General features: G+C 34.9%; 1 protein-coding gene across 4 annotated transcripts in view; it reads left to right on the top strand.

Moving 5' to 3' along the window:
* The window catches only part of LOC124366037 (mucin-17-like), a 99316-nt gene that overhangs the window by 48249 nt on the left and 31133 nt on the right, over positions 1 to 19934 (top strand). For all 4 annotated transcript variants that reach the window (XM_046822244.1, XM_046822245.1, XM_046822242.1 and 1 more), the window contains one exon: positions 5202 to 5280. In XM_046822244.1, coding sequence (XP_046678200.1) covers positions 5250 to 5280 — 31 coding nt within the window. In that variant the 5' untranslated portion in view covers positions 5202 to 5249. The remainder of the gene's footprint in view (positions 1 to 5201; positions 5281 to 19934) is intronic.

Raw genomic sequence — 19934 nt, 5'->3', positions numbered from 1 at the left:
GTTATGTCGTGTAGATGCAGGTCTACAAAGTTTCAGTGCAACTCTTGGTAACTGGGTATTGTTTTTTGTTGTGTTATTTTCGAGTATTTAGGTAAAGTTTTTATCCTCTACTCTTAATACAAGTGAATTCAGCGAAGTGCATCAAGAAATACAGCGGAAATAAAGTCCTCAAACCTTTAGAAAATGTTTTCCGACCGAGAATAGGTTAGACAACATGTTAATAATTCATTCATTGAGAAAAGTCGATACCAGCAATGTGGTAATTTACTAGTAATACTCGTTCCAGTTAATGTTGTCAACTACTCGAACTGGTAATTTTTAATTTTGTTATAATAAGTTGTATAAACTACTAAAAACAGGTCGTTTATAAACTTCTTTGTATTAATTAATAGATCTTGCTGTAATAAAACGTAATTTGGTGGGTGACAGGCGTGGTTTATCGCCTGATAGGTTTATTGCAAGCTACACATATCCATAGTAAGTATTTAGCACATAACGCGTTTTAATGACGATAATAATTATGAGTCTTATGGTATGCTTTAAACAGTTTCTTGATTATGAGTTACATCTTTAACAAGAGTTTGAGTACTGTGTTATCTTACGAGTAATTTAGGATATTTAACTATACCTTTTTGTGCGTAATTTAAAATTTTATATGCGACCAATTTGTGCGTAATTTAAAATCTTATATGTGACCAAAATATTATTTGTTCCCATGTTTTTGACCTTTATTTTGATAGAGATACATATTTGGATAAGTTAGTTTAAGTTTAATTTGAATTTTTTCAATACTACATTTAAAATAACTTTTAAAAATAAAAGTAGGATAATCAGAGAAAGTACTATATAATTTAAGAACGTTGTTTTATGCAAATTTTGACTATATTAAAAAAAATTATAGATCCCTCCCTGCAAACTTCAAAGGCAGAACAAATAAGTAGTTTCTTTTTAAAACACGGTATTCTAAATTAATTTTTAATGTCAATTTTTCTTTAAACCTTGTGTAAAAAATCTAAAAAAATAAATCTCAATTCTCGTTTATATTTTAAAATTAATATCTGCCACCACTGTTATATAATTTATATTGTTAGTAATGCATTTCGTTTGTTTCTGCACGATTTTTGCGACTGTGCGAGACTTTTTTCCATTATACATTTTTATCACGCCCTCGTGAATCGCCTTTTTTCTACGATGAATGATAAGCATATGAAGAAGTAATCCTTTGGATTCTATACAAGGCTTAAGTTATTTAAGTTGAATTACAACATAAGCTTCTTATTTTGCTTTTACCAAGCCCTTTTATAGCACTAATTCATTTTATTCTGGTTTATCCGATCTAATAAATATTAGAAGTTTGTTCATTCACCTCCTAAAAAAAAAACTGTGGAGCCACTGTTCGAACACAGCTTTTCTTATATAAACATAAAAAAGACATTTTTGAAAATTGATCCACACTATAAGATAATCCACCACGGAAACATAGATCACAAGTGAGAGATAATGCATTTCATATATAAACATAAAAAGACATCATATAAGATGAAACATTAATGATTGAAAATTGATCCACACTATAATATACTCCACCACGGAAACATAAATCACAAGTGAGAGATAATACATTTCATATATAAACATAAAAAATACATTAATGTTGAAAAATTGATCCACACTATAAGATAATCCACCACGGAAACATAAATCACAAGTGAGGGATAATGCATTCTTTTTCAAATATAATCCACTACGGGTTGTTCTACACAATGCACATGTTTAATGCATATGTGCATAATTTGCATTGATGTGCACTTTGTTCTATGACTTCTGGGAAAGGTTTGTAAAAACAAATAAATTTTAGTATTCTTTAAGCGTAGTTATTGATTGAACTAAATGACCGTGTTGTTAAACACAATATAAAATTCATGATTTCGTTGAAATGTCAAACCTCTTAGGAATATCAATAACTGCTTGTGTATAGCTTGCAAATTGTATAACTTTTTTAGCCTGTCTGACACAATGAGGCAAGGTCAAACAAGGAAGGCGGTAAAACATGACCAGAACCTACACATCTTCAGATTAACTACGGCGGCGTTCCATGTATTGTTGTCGGGATGTTTCTTTTACTACTGCTATTACTTCTTCTTCTGGGAAATCCAAGGTCTGTTCTTGTGCAAGACCTGTTCGGTTTTTGCGGTTAAAGAAGTCTTGTATGCTAAGAAAAGAATAAGCACGTGGTTTATGATCAATACGTATAATACGCAATAAACATAAAAAAGTCCACAAACATATACACATTATCATAAAATTACATTTTTTTAAATACCTTAAAATTACATTATAGTGGAGGTATCTGTAATGAATTGCATTCTTTTGAATTTGAACGTCTGAGACCAAGAAAGAATAATCACATATTGGAATATATTTTCCGTCCGTATTTTGAAATGAAGACGATTGCATAGGGTAAAAGGAGAAATCATGGACGATCAAGTTAATAAGAAATTTAATAGGTGGGCGAAATTAAGTACATAATATATAGATGTATTATTACGGAATACTAAATTCCAGAACTATTGTGAAAGTGAAAATCACACTTTTTCCAAGTTCCAAGATTTTACAAATTTTGATGAAAAGATGAAGGTAGAGAAAATCGTTAAAGAAAAAGAAGATTACAAAAGTACAACTAAAAGCTGAGTTTATAATAAGTCAAGTGTAAATATAAATCTTTCAAAATCTAATACATGTTATTTGATTACTCGTAATTTTCCGTTGTATTTGTATATTTTCCAATTCTACTCTCCTAGTAATAAACTAAATCAAAATATTTTATTTGCCGGCAGTTGAATTTACGAGTAAAGAAGGCACAATTTTGACCGAAAGTGCTTGGAGGCTATTTTATCTTCTTAACATTTGTTTTTGCTCATACGGCTCAATAGTTACTATCGTACCATCGTCAATGGCCAAGTATGCGGACTCCTTGCAAGACCGTACCTCAGGATCGCTCTATGATAACCTTAAGCGGGATAACTTTGAGGCAGATCTTATTTGAAGATGGAGGAATAATTAAATACCATATTTGGGCAGCATTTGTCCGAGGATAACTGAGACTGGGTCAAAATCTATCCAGAGGCCCCAGTGGGAATACAGTTTCTGAGAGATAATCAAGGTCGAAAGCAAATCCTGAGAACGACATCCATCAGAATTCAAACTCAAAAGGAGACATCCGCGGAAGTAAAGGTTGACAGTTGCTTAGAGGATGTCCCCTGGATGTAAGCCTGCCCACGAACTGTTCAGGGATCGACCTGTAGTATCCATGGCTACAACAGAACGTAAAGACAACATGGACATAGATCGATCCGTAGTTGTGTCCACTTGAGTCTATTACGGCGCAGCTCTGTTAATCGCCTTTGGCTCACGTGCATATGTTTGGCGTCATAAATACCTCCTTAGCGCTCAAGCTGTGAAGGTAAGTTTGTCCTTTACCGTAGTGTAGGGGTAAAGTTGCGGCTCTCTAACTGAGAGGTCACGGGTTCGAGACCCTGAGTGGTTGATAAAATGTTCTAAATGGGTCTGAAACGTTTTATCTTGAAAACGGAATTTTAGTGCTATGTATTAAAATTCCGTTTGCGTTGAAAGACCTCCTTGTGTATTAAAAAGTAAAAATGTCATAATGCTATCTCACTGTACCAGGCGTTCAGTAACTCTCTGGACAAATGTAGGCCTAAATCGCATTATTGGTCATCAATCAAACACATTTCGCCATATGAACATGCATCTACGGTGCTTAGTTTCCCATCCGACTGTCTTTATGATTATTATAAAATATTATCTTAAAAAATAATGAATTATGTCCTATCAAACTTGGGTCAAATGTTTTTGTTAACATGGCCAGTTACTAATAAAAATGTGCCTTTAATAGTTTCAAAATAGCAAAACATTTGAAATTTTAATATCTTAAAAATCAGCAATTAATAAGATAAACCTAATAAACGGTAGCTCCAGAATATTTTACGCGTATTGCGTTTAGATCTGAATTCTTTAAGTACAATAAAATCTCTTGTAAGTAACTTTTTTATTTATATAAATAAAAAACAACATAGGTATTATAAAAAAAATATTAACAAGAATAAGCATCTTTATGAACAATTAAAACTCCCTTAACTAACAATATCAAACTGATATATTTACAATAAGGCTTCCTCTTTATTTACAACTTAAAAAACACATACACACAAAATTGTATTAAACTGCCTTTAACCAGGTTAAATATTGCCTATTAAGACGACACAATGCATAACTGATTCATAGCACAATTACCACAATAATGTTCAGACAACGATGTTTTTTTAATTGGCAACAGTTTTTAATGGAAAGACAGCTGATTGTTTTATGACTTAATTTTATTTACTAAAATAACAGATCTTAAAATAGACCAACTGAACATCAAATATTTGATTCTAAACCACCCTTAGTTAGGCTAAAACAAACATTTAAATTATTTTGCAATCATAAACCACAAAAAACAATAGGCGTAAGATATTGTTCTGGTGCTACCGTTCATACAAATTTGTATTTTGGATAATTCGACTAGAACCTTAATGTGGGCTGTGTCTTAGCACAATAACCCTGCTCTAATTCAGTTATTTATTATTCTATTTAAATCATGTTGGTGTCATTAAATTTGTGATAAAATCCACTAAAATGTTATTTTTATAATTCATTGTTTGTAATATATTAAAAGTTTTAATGGTACTGCCATTTTAAAAGTACTAATGATAATATCGTAATATATTTTATAGTAATTGGCCTTGTTAAAATAAAAATTTGACCCAATTTTCGTACAATTTAATTTATTAGTTTTCATAAAAGATTTTTTATAAAAAATTATCTTGAGTTACGAGACACCCTTTGTAATCCTTTCTCAGTTAATAGAATGTCAAAATAATTGCATAATCATTTGTTTACCCTTGTAGGAAAAGTAAAATATGCGCTTAATCTCAACTATCACAAACGTATACAATAAGACCTTTTTATGTGTAAAATTATAAATTATAAAGGTATTTGTCAATCAGGACAGACGATATTTTTGCATTTTATATTTTCACTGAGATATGTACGAAAATTTAAATATAATTATTTTATTTTTTATAATAAAAGTGTTTGTGTTATTAAACTAATGTATAATAAATTCGTATGTTTTACAGATACGCTAGGATGACCACAGCTCAACCTGAGTTCGATTATCGAACCATATGAAGACATCCGAGGTATTCATTTATGCAGGTAAGATCAAAAACATTGATTTTTATTTTGATCACGGTGGCATTAAATCTATAAAGAATCCATTTTACGACACATCTACAATATAAGCAAATCATATGCCTGCAATATATCTTACTTTCTGTGATGCAATTTTGCAACACTTAGCTAGGCTTTTTATTTAGCTATCTATTTCAGATCAAAAGCCTTATCAAATTTATCAAATGTAGTGATTATTACAATACAAAATTATTAAAAATCGCTTTACTTGCCGTAGAGTAAGTGAACTCCAAATGAAATAAAGTTATAAGCGTAATTATTAATGGGAAATGTTTATGGTATTTCAATATTCTGATTATGCCTTGCTTATTTTAGATTTCTTCTAACAAAAAACACCACTTTAATTATTATTAGTTGTGAATGTTGCAGTATATATTATATCCAATGTATCTACATAAGTTTATACCTGCATTGAGTGACATGTTTTCATTCATATGTGAATTAAGAAAATTATATTCCTTAAAATTAAATATATCTTTAAAAAATTAATTGTTTTAAAATATGTTTTCCTTAGCGCAACTAAATTTCCATACATAAAAACATGTCACTCTCTCAAGCCGTAACACATGTACATGGCGTACGAATTTCACATCTTTGTCTTTAGCCGTTTTTATTTACCTACAAAATGCCCAAATTTCCCAAATGAATTAATTGCCTGTAATTTCACATGGAATCATCAGAAAAAAATTATACTTTTTCTATATTCAGTGAAGTGATCTTAAAGAGCATTGAATTTAACAATCAAAATATTTTCCAAGCCTAAAGTTGATTGGACAACCTTCAAATTGCAAATAAATGGGAACATAAACAAGGGTCTAAACGAACAGTCCGCCAAATATTTTAGTTTTGCATTGTTTACTAGGATTAACAATGGAAAAATGTTGATTGTGACTTCGGCCGCGTCTTATGTCATGTTCCTAGGAAAACCAAAAAGATATCTCGTACCCTGTTGTTGGAATGTTGGAAATCTCCGAAAATTGTAGAACTCTTGACATGATGTGCTCCGATACCCAGAGGATCGGGTGCTCCATAGTACTTATATGATGTTCATATTTGACGAAAGAACAACAGAGCTCCAGAGGCTGCACGGGTTAAGGTAATCCGTCCACCATACCACGCGTGGGAGTAAGATGAGTTTATAACGATCAGGATTGTAGGTGCCAATTTACATCCTTCCCTTTCTATTTTCATCCTTAATCGGCTCAGTTTACGTTGTTGGCACTAAGCAAAATTCTCAACAATGTTAAAGTATTGCTCATATTAGTCGGAACTGAATTCAAATGCGAAAAAAAGAAACGAGTTGGCAGTAATATATTTCACAAACAATATTAATTGTTATTACTTCTTGAAAGCCACGTTATGTCTTCGTGACTTGTACGGTTCAACATCAACATGTCGTGACTCCCCCCCCCACCCCTCTTACCCTACACACAACGTGACATAGCCCTTCACACGATCTCGAGATCCGACAAGAGAGCGCAGAGATAACAATGACTAGCAGTAATCGATGATCGATGCGACCTTGGATCGATGGAACCGGTCGATAATGAGTTGGCATCTCCATTATCATACTGCAGCACCGGTTAAATTGGATATATCCCGCGGCGACTCCTCCTCTAATGACTCCCAACATGTATGCGCAATTTATGGACCAGTGGCCGTGGGAACGTGGTGAAATGGACGCGCATTATCTTCTTTACAACACCGCGTGTACACTAGATCTCTCTAACATCCTCTGAAGATTGTACTAGTTGGATTTTCCGCGTTGACTTCCTGAACTGGTTATTTAAGGAGTTGCCCACCCTCTTTTTGAAAATCTTCGATAGGCCGTTATGTGCTCGACTTTACAAATCAACCGGAGACTGAACAACCTTATTCTTTGCGATTGGTGGTGGTTCACAAGTCACCTTTGAACCGTTGAGCCTTAGGTTAAGTGTCAGAGAGAGCTTCTTAACTCCAAATTTGCGTAGTAAAAATAAGAAATTCTTAAAAAAAACTCGCAGGCAATAAACGTAAAGTTATACCGTTTGTAGTAGTATAAGCGAAATAATGCAGAAGTGCAACCAAAAAATTACAGGGGGACAAAAAATTAGAATATTGTACCAGAGCAAAGTGTCTCTTGATACCCTCAAGAGTTTTTGATGATTGATTTCAGAACAAGAATAACTATTAATACTACTAATACTAATACAACATTTTATGTGGTCAGTTCCATAATTGCTCTAAAAATAATTTATTCAACTATTCACTTAATTTATCATTATCTTTAACTCTGCGAGACTATTGAATTTGAGCCCAATGCATTGCGAGGATGAAGAGGAGGGTAATTAATTCATTACATGATGTTGGCCATTTTACACTGGTATACGATCCAATAATATGACTATAAAAATTTGGCTACATAAAAATCAGTTACAAAATTTCTAATTACAAGTTCACCTATTATTCGAGCCTTTTGTATTAGATAAAATGACCATAATCACATCATGTAATTAAAAATCGATACCATCACAGGTTGTTTTCTGCCAGTAGTAAAAAAATATTATGTTTTTGCTACTGATAACATAAATACCAAATGTCAGATCCATGTTTATCAGTAGACTTTATATACTAGAGCCGTCCTTGCAAAAAACACCCTCCTCCACACCGTTGCTGGCTCTGATGACTGACTGGCAGAATTATAATTTCATAAAATGGCGCGCCAAGGTTTTGTAAAAGAGGAGGGGCCGTACAGTGAACATTGGCGTGTCTAGGAATTGACTTTGGGGGCCAAATCCATCATCTCATATTTCATTGGAGGGTGGGGGGGGGAGAATTTCATGTCATTTTATGTTCAATATTTATTGTATTGAACAGGTGTTGATCAGAGTTTCTAGAAGAGATTCAGTGGAATTGGTTAAAGAATCGTTTCTGGCTTTGTATACTACATGTCCCTCTCTACTATGTGTTAGTAAATCAACAACAATACTATCCCTACTCTTATAGTAAATCTTGTATGAGTGGCTGTTCTCACTGACGAAATCCCAAAACGTAGTTCCTAGGGACCTAACAAATTTCTAGATTCAACTTGTCCGAGATACACTGAATCTGAATTTAAAAAGATTTAAGTCGAAGCAACATATCTATAATCTACAATGTTATATGTGTTTCTTGTTGTAAATACTACTAAATGTAAATAATGCAATACTTTTCCTTATTATTGTTTTTTTTTTACGAGGACTTTCGAAACCAAAGGTTTCATCATCAGGCGACTCCACAAATAAATATTTACACTATTTTTATTACAATTAAATTACCATATGGTGTAAATATGCAAATAATTTTTTTTAAATATTTCAGTCCATATGAAAAATCAAATATGACTGCAGTATAATTTTCTTAAATTTGAGAAGAAAGAAGACTGGAATTTTCAATAAGGCCTTCTTCATTGTTTAAGTGTTTTTCTTTTTTTTATTTATGTTTATGTGTAGTGTTTCCGAATCATTTAAATCATTGGTTTTGTTACTTCTTTTATTAATTTTAGATTTGTAATTAATGTTCTGTGTCCCGATTCGATTCAGTGTTTGGCTACAGCATATTTTTCCATATTTTTTGTGCGATAAATGTTCTTTAAATCGTTTTTTAATGTTCTTTTTGTTTGTCCAATATAAATTTTGTCACAGTCATCGCATCCAATTTCATAAATTCCTGATTTATTATCATTTGAAATTTTGTCTTTAGGGTTTCCTCAAATTTGGAATAGTGTTTTGCTTATTCTGTGAGTGACAGTTTTATTTGTACGTTATTTATTGTCCTTTGTTGTGTTTATAATAACAATAAAGGAAGTCTCCTCAAACAATAAAGCTGAAAAATTTAAGCTCAAGTAAATACTATAATTGGAATATCACAACATGATGCACGGGTATGCTTACTGTTGACCCTATCGTTTATATCTAGTGTTGTATGTTCTTGTAACAGGCTGCAAGTACAGTAAGCAAATGCGTCACCCCACAAGCAGTGCATTTTTTCAGAAGAATGTAAAAGTACATCCTTGTTAAGAGATACTATTACTTTTCTTGTATAATTATGGGGAGAGATGCACTGCACCCCGAACCTGAATACGCCGTTGCCATTAAAGAAATATATATTAATCAATTTTTTGGGAGTTCATAAATATTTGACCACGTTCTTTAAGTATTGTAGAATAGTAAAATCCACTAGGAAGGTAAAGTTAAAATAATCCAGACTAGCTATTCTCCCAATTCGATACGATGATTTTTTTTACTCTGTGCAAATCGTACACCTAATTTTTGAAACAAAATAATTGTTTAATCATTTGATCAGATAGTAACATTTTATGGTGTTTATTAGTGTTTTGTAATGATTGAATGAATACAACCCCTTATATTCTTAGTGTTTTCACCTCTGCAAACGATGAATATTACACACGGATCTCTACACCAAAGTCGTTCTACTTTTACCTCTGGCTATTGCATAATATGACAACAATGTAGAGACATCATCAGACCCAATCCTTTCAACATTCCTAAGTCTATTTCTGTCTACTTCGCTGGTCGCTTCCCCTGACGAAACTTGGTTGCATCATAGTGCATGAGACTTTGTAATTCCACCTTCCATTAAGCAGTGTCCAGAGGCAGACAGAATTGTTAGAGTGTAGAAGAGTACAGTATTTTTGCGTGGATCAAGCTTGTACAATAGTCACACAGGCACGTATTTGAGGTTTTGTGTGAAAATTGTTAGAGACGTTGCAATTTCACCTTCCATTAAGCAGTGCCCAGAGGCCAACTTAGAATGGCCAGAGTGTAGAAGAGCACAGTATTTTAGCGTGGGTCGAGCTTGTACAACAGTCACCCACGCACGTATTTGAGGTTATGTGTGAAATTTGTTAGAGACGTTGAAATTTCACCTTCCATTAAGCAGTGCCAGGAGGCCAACTTAGAATGGCCAGAGTGTAGAAGAGCACAGTATTTTTGCGTGGGTCGAGCTTGTACAACAGTCACCCACGCACGTATTTGAGGTTATGTGTGAAATTTGTTAGAGGCGTTACAATTTCACCTTCACAGCAGGCAGTGCCCAGAGGCAGACTTAGAATGCCAGAGAGTGTAGCAGAGAGCACAGTATTTTAGCGTTGGGTCAAGCTTGTACAACAGTCACCCACGCACGTATTTGAGGTTATGTGTGAAATTTGTTAGAGGCGTTACAATTTCTCCATTCCAGTAAGCAGTGCCAGGAGGCAGACTTAGAATGGCTAGAGTGTAGAAGAGCACAGTATTTTTGCGTGGGTCGAAGCTTGTACAATAGTCACCCAGGCACGTGTTTGAGGTTATGTGTGAAATTGTTAGAGACTTTGCAATTTCTCCTTCCATGTAAGCAGTGCCAGGAGGCCAAATTAGAATGGCCAGAGTGTAGAAGAGCACAGTATCTTTGCGTGGGTCGAGCTTGTACAACAGTCACCCACGCACGTATTTGAGGTTATGTGTGAAATTTGTTAGAGACGTTGAAATTTCACTTTCCATTAAGCAGTGCCAAGAGGCCAACTTAGAATGGCTAGAGTGTAGAAGAGCACACACAGTATTTTTGGGTGGGTTCGAGCTCGAACATGAGCCACCCAGGCACGTCCTATGAGGTTATGTGTGAGGTGGATTTGTGATTGTACTGCGACCTCGTGCCTCTCCTCCGCGACCTCCGCTCGCAGGAACCGCCTTGGCGCATTGTTTGGCCTCAGCACCATATCCTTATAAGTTGCATTGTGAAAAGTAGATTGTTTAGTTGATGTTTGTACAAGTCCCTGTTTAATTCAGACATTTATTCAGTGGATATTTTATTAAACTTTGAAAACATACCACACAATCTTGAACATTGTCTAGTACATTTATATAAACTACTTTCATATTATCATATGAAGATTGAAGAAAGCCTCTTGCCAGGAAGGCCAAATTATTTCAAGATTTTAATTGTATCAGCAGTGTTTCGACAAGGCGTGATTCGGAAAATGGATTGATATAGCCATAATACCGTAACCGTAAGCCTAAGAACTAAAATTAATATTAAATATATATTTTATCAAAATCTTTGTAATTACGTTGATGCTTTTATGGAATTATAAAAACTTACAGTTTTAAGACGAACTTAATGTTTTTTATCCTTGTCATTAATATGTTTTAGAACTAACATCTTTTCGCTTCATTTCATACATTCGCATTCTAAGAATAATGTAAATCCAGCAATATACTAGCAAATTAAAGCACGGATTATTTTACATTATGTTGTTAAAGTTAGGTATACATTATGATTATTGGCTGAGTGTTAGCGAATATTTTTATATTGTTCTTATGGGTAACCATGATTGCAAAGAGAAAATTGCGGAATAAATACATTTGTAAAAATTTAGCAGAATCATGAGATTTTAAATGTGACTTATCAACACATGTAGCCTAACTATCCTCACCTATACATAACCATCTTTTGCTGACTCAGTGTGTAGGCTATTACATTTAAACATCGCTATGAAACCCAACATAAGGAAAAATGTGAGTGTATCGAGTAGGAAGAATCTCGGGAAAAATTCATCTTATGTTGTAAATTTTGCATGAAACCTCATCATATGTCCAAACATGGAATTTGGCTGAGCGTCATTGAAACCTATCTATCCCTCAGTCGGCTGGCAGAATTGACTTTTTGTATGACGGGGGATGTAACTTCTGTATGATATATTTTTTCTGTATGATTGTCTCTCCGTTTATCTGGCCATAGAATATCTTGAGAATGAAATGAGCTATAGCCATTAAAAAGTTGCAAGTAACCGTAGCTACGTGGCACGTGGTGTGGCGTACTCCTATTTTATTTACATTCTTTTTTGTTCATTCAATTGGGTTTCATAGCAGTGTTTAAATAATAAAAGTCTGTAAATCAAGCCACTATAAAATGATTTTGTACATGTTGAGATAGTTAAGCTACGTGTGTTAAAATATCAGTGATTAAATCTATTATGGGTGTATTGAGTTTATTTACAAGTTTATTTATTCTGCTATTTTATTTTTGACATCATGGTTACCCGTAAAACCAATGTAAACATATTTACTAGCGCTCAGCCAAATCCCAAGGAGTGACATGCACCATAATCGAACTCAGTGTTCATTCATATAGGAATGACGTTCTGTACACAATTTCGAGTCTATAGGTCAGTTCGTTTTCGAGTATCGTTCCGTCAGACAGATAGACAGACATACAATTATATTGTTCCAACCCCACGAGTGATAGGTTTCGCTAAAGCTCTGCCTACGTGTAGTTTTCTATTTTGCGGTTTTCGTATTCCATCATCATCTAACTTCTTATGAATAATAATTTGAAAAGAATTTGAAATGCTCTAAACAGCATTGAAAAATATTCAAAGTATAACAAAAACGGTGAACTGTTAAGAAGCAGTGTTGGTTAACTGGTACCAGACTTACGTTATACAACTACAGGCGGACGAGAGACGGGAGCGCGAGCGAGGTGAAGTGTTTGTTGCTCAGAGCGCGTTAAATAGCGAGCTTGCATAACGTGAACGCGTTCCCTGGTTCTCTCGCAAGCCGCTTGGGTTTCGCACGACCGCAACTCTGAGGTGTAAACTGCTATGCGTTCAGCAGGGGTGTATCGTGTGGTTGGAGTAGGGGGGATGAATGATCCGGAAATTTATAATTCTTGTTTAGTTCAGCAGGGGTGTATCTTGTGGTGGAAGTAGGGGGGGGTGAATGATCCCGAAATTCAAAATTCTTTTTTAGTTCAGCAGGGGTGTATCGTGTGGTGGGAGTAGGGGGGATGAATGCTCCCGAAATTTAAAATTCTTTTTTAGTTCTGCAGGGGTGTATCCTGTGATGGGAGTAGGGGGGATTAATGCTCCTGAAATTCAAAATTCGGTTTTTAGTTCAGCAGGGGTGTATCCTGTGGTGTGAGTGGGGGGGGGGTGAAAGCTCCTGAAGTTTAAAATTCTTTTTTAGTTCAGCAGTAGTGTATCCTGTGGTGGGAGTAGGGAGGACGAATGCTCCTGAAACTAGAAATTCTTTTTTTTAGTTCAGCAGGACTGTATCCTGTGGTGGGATTGGGGGGATGAATGCTCCCGAAATTAAAAATTCTTTTTTAAATATCGCCTTGCCTATCCACAACAGAATTTGCCAGGTATGGGTCTATTACACTAGGAAAAGTAACCTACCGATAAAGCAGAGGTTGGTTGCACATAATTGGCAACTCTTCGGTTTTCCGTCCGACACGCCAAAGCCAGAGTGAACCCAATGGGCATAATTTAATTATACTAAAGAATAATAATTTTTTATTTCAATTCGTGTATTATTGGTTATCTGTGAAATTTGCTGGTATGTGTTTTGCTCAGTATAAAACTACAAACCAATAAAGTGATTAAGGATATATTGATGAAAATTAATTAAAAATACAGTCATCTCCCCAAAAATGAAGATGTGAGTGCGCCCCTAGCAGTGTTTAGCAACTTTGACGTATTCGGTTTTCTGCATTTACCTGGCTCAAAGACTACAATATGAGAAGGCTATTTCAAAGGAACTACCGCAAGAAAGGAATTTTTTCAAAGGACCTCGTATATTGAAGTATACAACGTTTAAGTATTAATACCTTATATCCGAGTAAATACAGGACAAATGCTCAAGCGATATGATACCATGTACTATGTTCGTTGGTGTTAAAACCATTGTATATTTTATACCATATTGGGAGTGCCGATGGCCGAGTAAAGTAAGACGTCGAACTTTGGACCTGAGGTAGATACCACCATTACAATTTTTTATCAGTACAATCGACCTTGTACTGTATCAACTCTCCCCCTTATCCGTTTGGTAGGATCCTCGCAGAGGCTAGTGGCCCTTGAGGACGGACAGAATAATGCTTAAAAGAGGGATCGGCCTCTCATTTATTGAAAAAAGAATAGATAAAAAAGGATACTTAACGTTTAAAATTCTCAAGTGGTTTGAATAATGAGAATTAATTCATCAAAATCCATTGTTATTCTAATAGAATGCTTGGAGAAGTTCTAACAGTGTTGTAGACTTCTAGTCTCGAAGGTTTTTTTGGTTGATTCGAAGGCCTTGGCCTGAAATCCATAATTCAAGTAACCACCAGAGCTTCTAGGGCTGCGCGAAGTCAGTTGTCTACAAATCTCACGTGTGGCATTCCTGGGACGTTTCCTCGTTTGGTTAATATAAGGGCTCCATCACACTTCCTGTAAAGGCTAGCCGAACACCCAATCGTATGAGGAAATTAAAGGGGTTCATATTGTGGATACCAGCATTATTTCTATCATTATTTTTCTGCTCCTTTTCCCCTTTACACGCGTGTTTCAGTTTATTGTGGTGGAACAAGAATCGAGCAGTCCGTTAAGTTCGTAGATAGTGTAGTAGACAATAAAGACACCACCTCCTTACTTGAAATTCTGTCTAAAAAGCTCACGATTGAAACGAAGCTAATGATGATATCTGCCAGCATGTATGCTTTAATTTGAAAAGTGTTCTTAGAATTGAAACTCTCCGCGATTATCCTTACAGTGCATCTAGATAGTAATACATATTTCACTTTTCCTTCTCACTAAAATCAAAATAGCAAGGTTAGGTGGATAAATATTGATATTTTCAATGCCACAACAAATATTTAACAGATCATATTTTGTAATGGATCGGCAGTGAATAACGAACGATAACTGGACAGAACGATGCTCTCAGTGGAGATGTTTTGCAAGACCGGTTCTCCTACAAGTAAGCCCAGGTCCAAATCAGATGTTGGGCCGCATGTATCTAGAAGGAAACCAGTTTTGACCCAGTACTCGCAACCTCCAGCCGTTGTGGTGAAGGTTCTCGGATTCCGACTGAGTGGGCAGTCGGTCGACCACTTCCGACTAAACCTGACTCACCAGTCTGTCATTTACCGGGCACCTTTCGATAGAAAAAGTTGCGGAAATACTCAACTTAGAGCATTTCTTTCACCTAATGCATCCGTGAGAAATGTCTTGTAATTCAGGCAAGAAATAATTTAACCTGTCCTAACCTCTTATATAAAAATATTACGAAATCATGAAATAGCCTCGTTTCTCTCTTGTCTATGAATTTAAAATTGCTTTATGCGTGTCGCAGGTCGAACAAAATTTAATATTAATATTATTTAAGTAATATAATTGACAATGAAAATTAATAATGTCATTTATTTGAAACAACTCACATAATTTGTACAAGCAAAAAAGACTTACCTTATTTTACCCGTAAAATTATAAGAGATGCCTCCTTTTAAAAATGTATGTTTGGTACGCAACGAAACGTTTCAAGTATAAAAATTAATTTGTTATTGAGAAAACAAGATTTGTAGTTCATCGTTTAAATACTTAAAAAAATAACAGGATTTTTATCTTGAGTTTACCGGTTCGAGATTCCTAAGATCTGTTCTGATCATATTAGAAACTTCTTCTGTCACTAGATGTCATCTCGATCAATCTAGTATCGCGCAAGCTATGCTATTGCATGACCAATGCGAACTGTTTAATATCTTATCTGAGTGGCGATTTCCCATGGCAATATCTCAAAATCGGAGTTCAGCTGTGATAAAATTAGTAAACTTTGGAAGCATACAAAATATTAACAAATGAGGTGGTGGTTATCATCGGATTTCAACTAACGTATAGTTTTATTTCGGTACTTTTTTATATTGATATTAATATTTGTATAATACACAAGGGGGTTGTGTCTGAGAAGTTAAATGTATGGTCTAAGTACTACCGGTAGGATACTCCGTTACTGCTTTGAAGTTCCACGATTCGATGTAAGAGCCTGCCCGTTGTTGAACCTATTGAGATTGCGATTTAAGGAATTTTAATTGCACTCTTAGGGTTAGGTGAGAAAGAATCATATCTGAATCAAGTTTTTATTTGAGTTTTGAAAACTAACAATGCATGAAATAATTTGATGCAATACAAAAGTTATTAGTGAAAATATACTATTGTAGATAATAGTATTAGTTTCATTAAACGATTAGGGGAGCAGTAACGTAACTACGACATAGCTTTGGGGGAAGGGGTGGATCTGATTGCAAAGAACACCACTCCGGAGAGAGTGGGATAAATCTGAATAATTCTAAATTCAAATTAATTATATAGGCCTAATTCAAAGTAAAACATTTAACTGTTGTATTTAAACCCAATGTGATTACTGTATACATCCTTTAAAAATGTTAGTGCTTTTCAGAGGGGTTCTATTCCCCCCTCATCTCCCATTGTTACGCCACTGTAATGGGGAGGAGAGTCGGCCTCCAAATTCCAGGACTCTTCTGATCCCAGAGTGCCTCGGTTGTTTTATTGAAGAAATCTCGACAACGGTATTTTTATAACATTAGGGTGTTCAGAATGTTTTATAAAATATGTGTTAACAATTTTAACAGTTAAACTAAGGAACAATGTTTTTTAATAATCCGGGCACATTTTTACTACTTAACGTTTTTAATTTTTTTCTAAATTGAAATGTTTAATGATTTGGAAAATTCATTACTATAAACTTTCATTATGTATCACAATAAAAGCAGCAAACACAGAAGATATTGCATACAATGAAAAAATTTGTTCCACTTTAAACGTTTTGGTTGTGCACTAGCCAGAGGCAAACAATAGAAACAGGGATTATAAATGAGTTATATTACGGAAAACTATTAATCACGTGGTGTTTGTTATATTGACCAAACTGTGGCTCATTTTAAATTTGATTCATAAAAATGAGGAAACGATTTAAATGGATTTAAACTCTGAACAGACTATTTTGTATCATAGGGCTCACTACATACGCAAGAACAACAATATTACCCGAACATAGGGGTTCAAGGTTTATTCTCAGTAAAGTCAAACTGCTACTACCAGAATTTAATATTTTATAATAGTCAATATCTCGCCATTTGAAACATGTTTGATCTTATTTTACTTTCCTTCTTACTTAGCTTTTTTGCCTCTGGCATTTAAAGCCGTATTTGTTACGTTCACATCACAAATTCTTAACTTGTTTTTATCAATTAATTCTGCTTTTTTATAATCATACTTACTAATTTTACAAAGGAGGTAGTACAAAATACAATTCAAGCCTAGACGTGTCACTGAAGTAGGGCATTGAACAGAATCCGCTAGTCGCGCTAAAGCCCACCAACAGCGCCGTCGACGCCTGGACGTTGGTTATCGCTGAGAAAAGTTGATCCAGTGAAATATTTTTGTATCACATAGTGAAACAGACGAATAGGGCTGAAAACGAATTTTAATGATAGATTTTGATATAGTACGAAAATCCATAATTAAACTTAACAGTTGTTCTACTGCTTCTTATCCAAGGTTTGAAATGTTCCTAAATATGGCGTCCGGTGAGGGTTGCTTGTAGTGGCGAGCTGTATGAAATAAATTCGCGTGGAAAAGATCACACGCGCTGTAACTCATCACGAAACCTTACGTGCTAAATTTGGCCAAAACCAGCACATGGGTTCTGTAAAATAATGTTTAGATATACCTTTAGCGATTCCCTTAAAAACTGAAACCGTACTTCTAGAAATTAATTATAACTTTTAAATCCATTGTTGAAATTATTAGGCTATATATTTATCCACAAGAAATTTGCTTTGAGATAATTTCACCATGAGACAAGAGTACACAGTTGCACGAGTCTGAGCTAAATTAATTTGGCATGGTCTACAAAGTACTGGATCCGTGCTAGGTCAGGATCAGTTCCGGAACCCTAGAACAATGCAGTTTTGCTGGTGACGTTCGCCCGCTAGTTGACCTGGCTGCTGCGTCTTGAGGAGCACTCAGATTGTCTCGTGTGTATGTGGACCATGACTTTAACGCTACTGGTTCACTGAGCCATATGCAGGACGTGACATTGTCTGCTAGGCGTAGTGCATGACGCATGACGTGACGCTATATTGCTGCGTGACGAGTCACGCTACTCTTAGAGAATATGACTTCGTTAGAGAGAAGACCTTTGATTATGAAACATTCTGGAACCTCAGACGGTTTCATAATCAAGGGTTGAGCTGAGTGAGTTTTTAACTCAAAGAACCGAGATCGCGCTAGTGGGTTATGTTGGTTACTAAAACCTAACCTCATTCATTGCTCCTAAGTAAGTAAGTAAGTTGTTTCATGCAGGTAGCATACTTTCTCTTTATATGAGGTAATGAATATGTTTTCAAGGCTTACAGTAATATACTAAGGACTACTGATCTCTCAAATAATTAAGTACTCAAGATAAAAATGTCTAACCTTCAGTAAGGAATTATTAAAACACGAAAATTCTTAATTAAGGCCTGGCCTCATCAGTGTTACCATGTGATTTTATAAATACTCAAAGCTTATCTTTAACACTATACATCATTTATTATGGTTGGATAAGAAACAAGTTCTAAACACTTATATACTGTTTGAAAAATATGAATATGTACTATATTCACTTTAGTTCTGTTAGTCAGCTGTAAAACTGCGTAAACTCTGTTTATCCCACACAGCACCAATTTTCATAAACATTTGAGTTTCGGTTCTAATTGTGCTCTTTTCAAAGTATACCCTGTGCCCGGGGTTGCTTTTTCCCTGGGAGTGTATGCCACCCCTTCTCGGGGACGAACAATTTTTCATTATAAATAAGTGCGGAAATCGATAAATTTACTAATATTCTAAAAAACTTTTGTTCTATGAAGTTCTCCTGAAAGTCAATACTTTTCGACTTATTCTCGAGTGAAATTTTCAGTTTTCAGGTAAAAAAAAACCATATTATAATTTTGAATTCTACAGGTATTTTGATTAAATGCACATTTTCCCAGTTATTCACGATAAACCGTCTGAAAACGTGTAATTTTGGCTGAAAACCAACAATTTATCCTCTCCATTCATTCTGTTTATCCACCCCTGGAAAAAAGCAAACCCCGGCACAGGGTAGACTTTGAAATAGAGGACAATTAAAACCTAAGTCCAAATTCGTATGAAAATCGCTGTATGGGATAAAATCATGGGAAAATTATCATTGGCTGGACTATGTTATATAAGCATAGCATAAATGGATTTCCTAAATCATATTTGATACATATTGTCACTTCTGGCTGGTTTATACCTTTCACTTCAACCTACATTGGGTACAGCAAAAACCAATGTGTTACCTACATCTAAGCAAACTTGTGATGTCTAGGAGCTAACCAAAAATGTCGAGATATTGGGATGAAAGAGTTGGTCAATAGGTCTACTTAACTCTGGAGGATGATTTGTTAGTTGGAGTGGGTGGAATTCCTTTAGTGTTAAAGGATGATGCTAGCCTAAACTTGAGGGAATATTGATCCATACCCATTTGATTTGAATAGGCTAAAACAGAGCTAGCCTTTCCTTCTTCCAAGGTGATATCACTGAGATATAGTGTCCTCTATCACTCCTCATGAATCTTAACAGGAGGTGGCCCCTCCTTGAACCTTACCCATCTTAAATATCCTGTCACTCTGGAAGCGAGAGTAAAGGTTATTTACAACTAATGTAATGATGGTTTTTCTCTGCTTCTTATACTAAGTGAAGAAAATCACTCAGTTCATAACTAGATGGCTAGTGTAAGTGATGTTGGCAAAGCCAC

The sequence above is a fragment of the Homalodisca vitripennis genome, chromosome 7 (genome assembly GCF_021130785.1).
Source record: "Homalodisca vitripennis isolate AUS2020 chromosome 7, UT_GWSS_2.1, whole genome shotgun sequence".
Lineage (NCBI taxonomy): Eukaryota > Metazoa > Arthropoda > Insecta > Hemiptera > Cicadellidae > Homalodisca > Homalodisca vitripennis.
The sequence above is the reverse complement of the archived record's forward strand: the minus strand, read 5'-3'. Positions and strand labels throughout refer to the sequence as shown.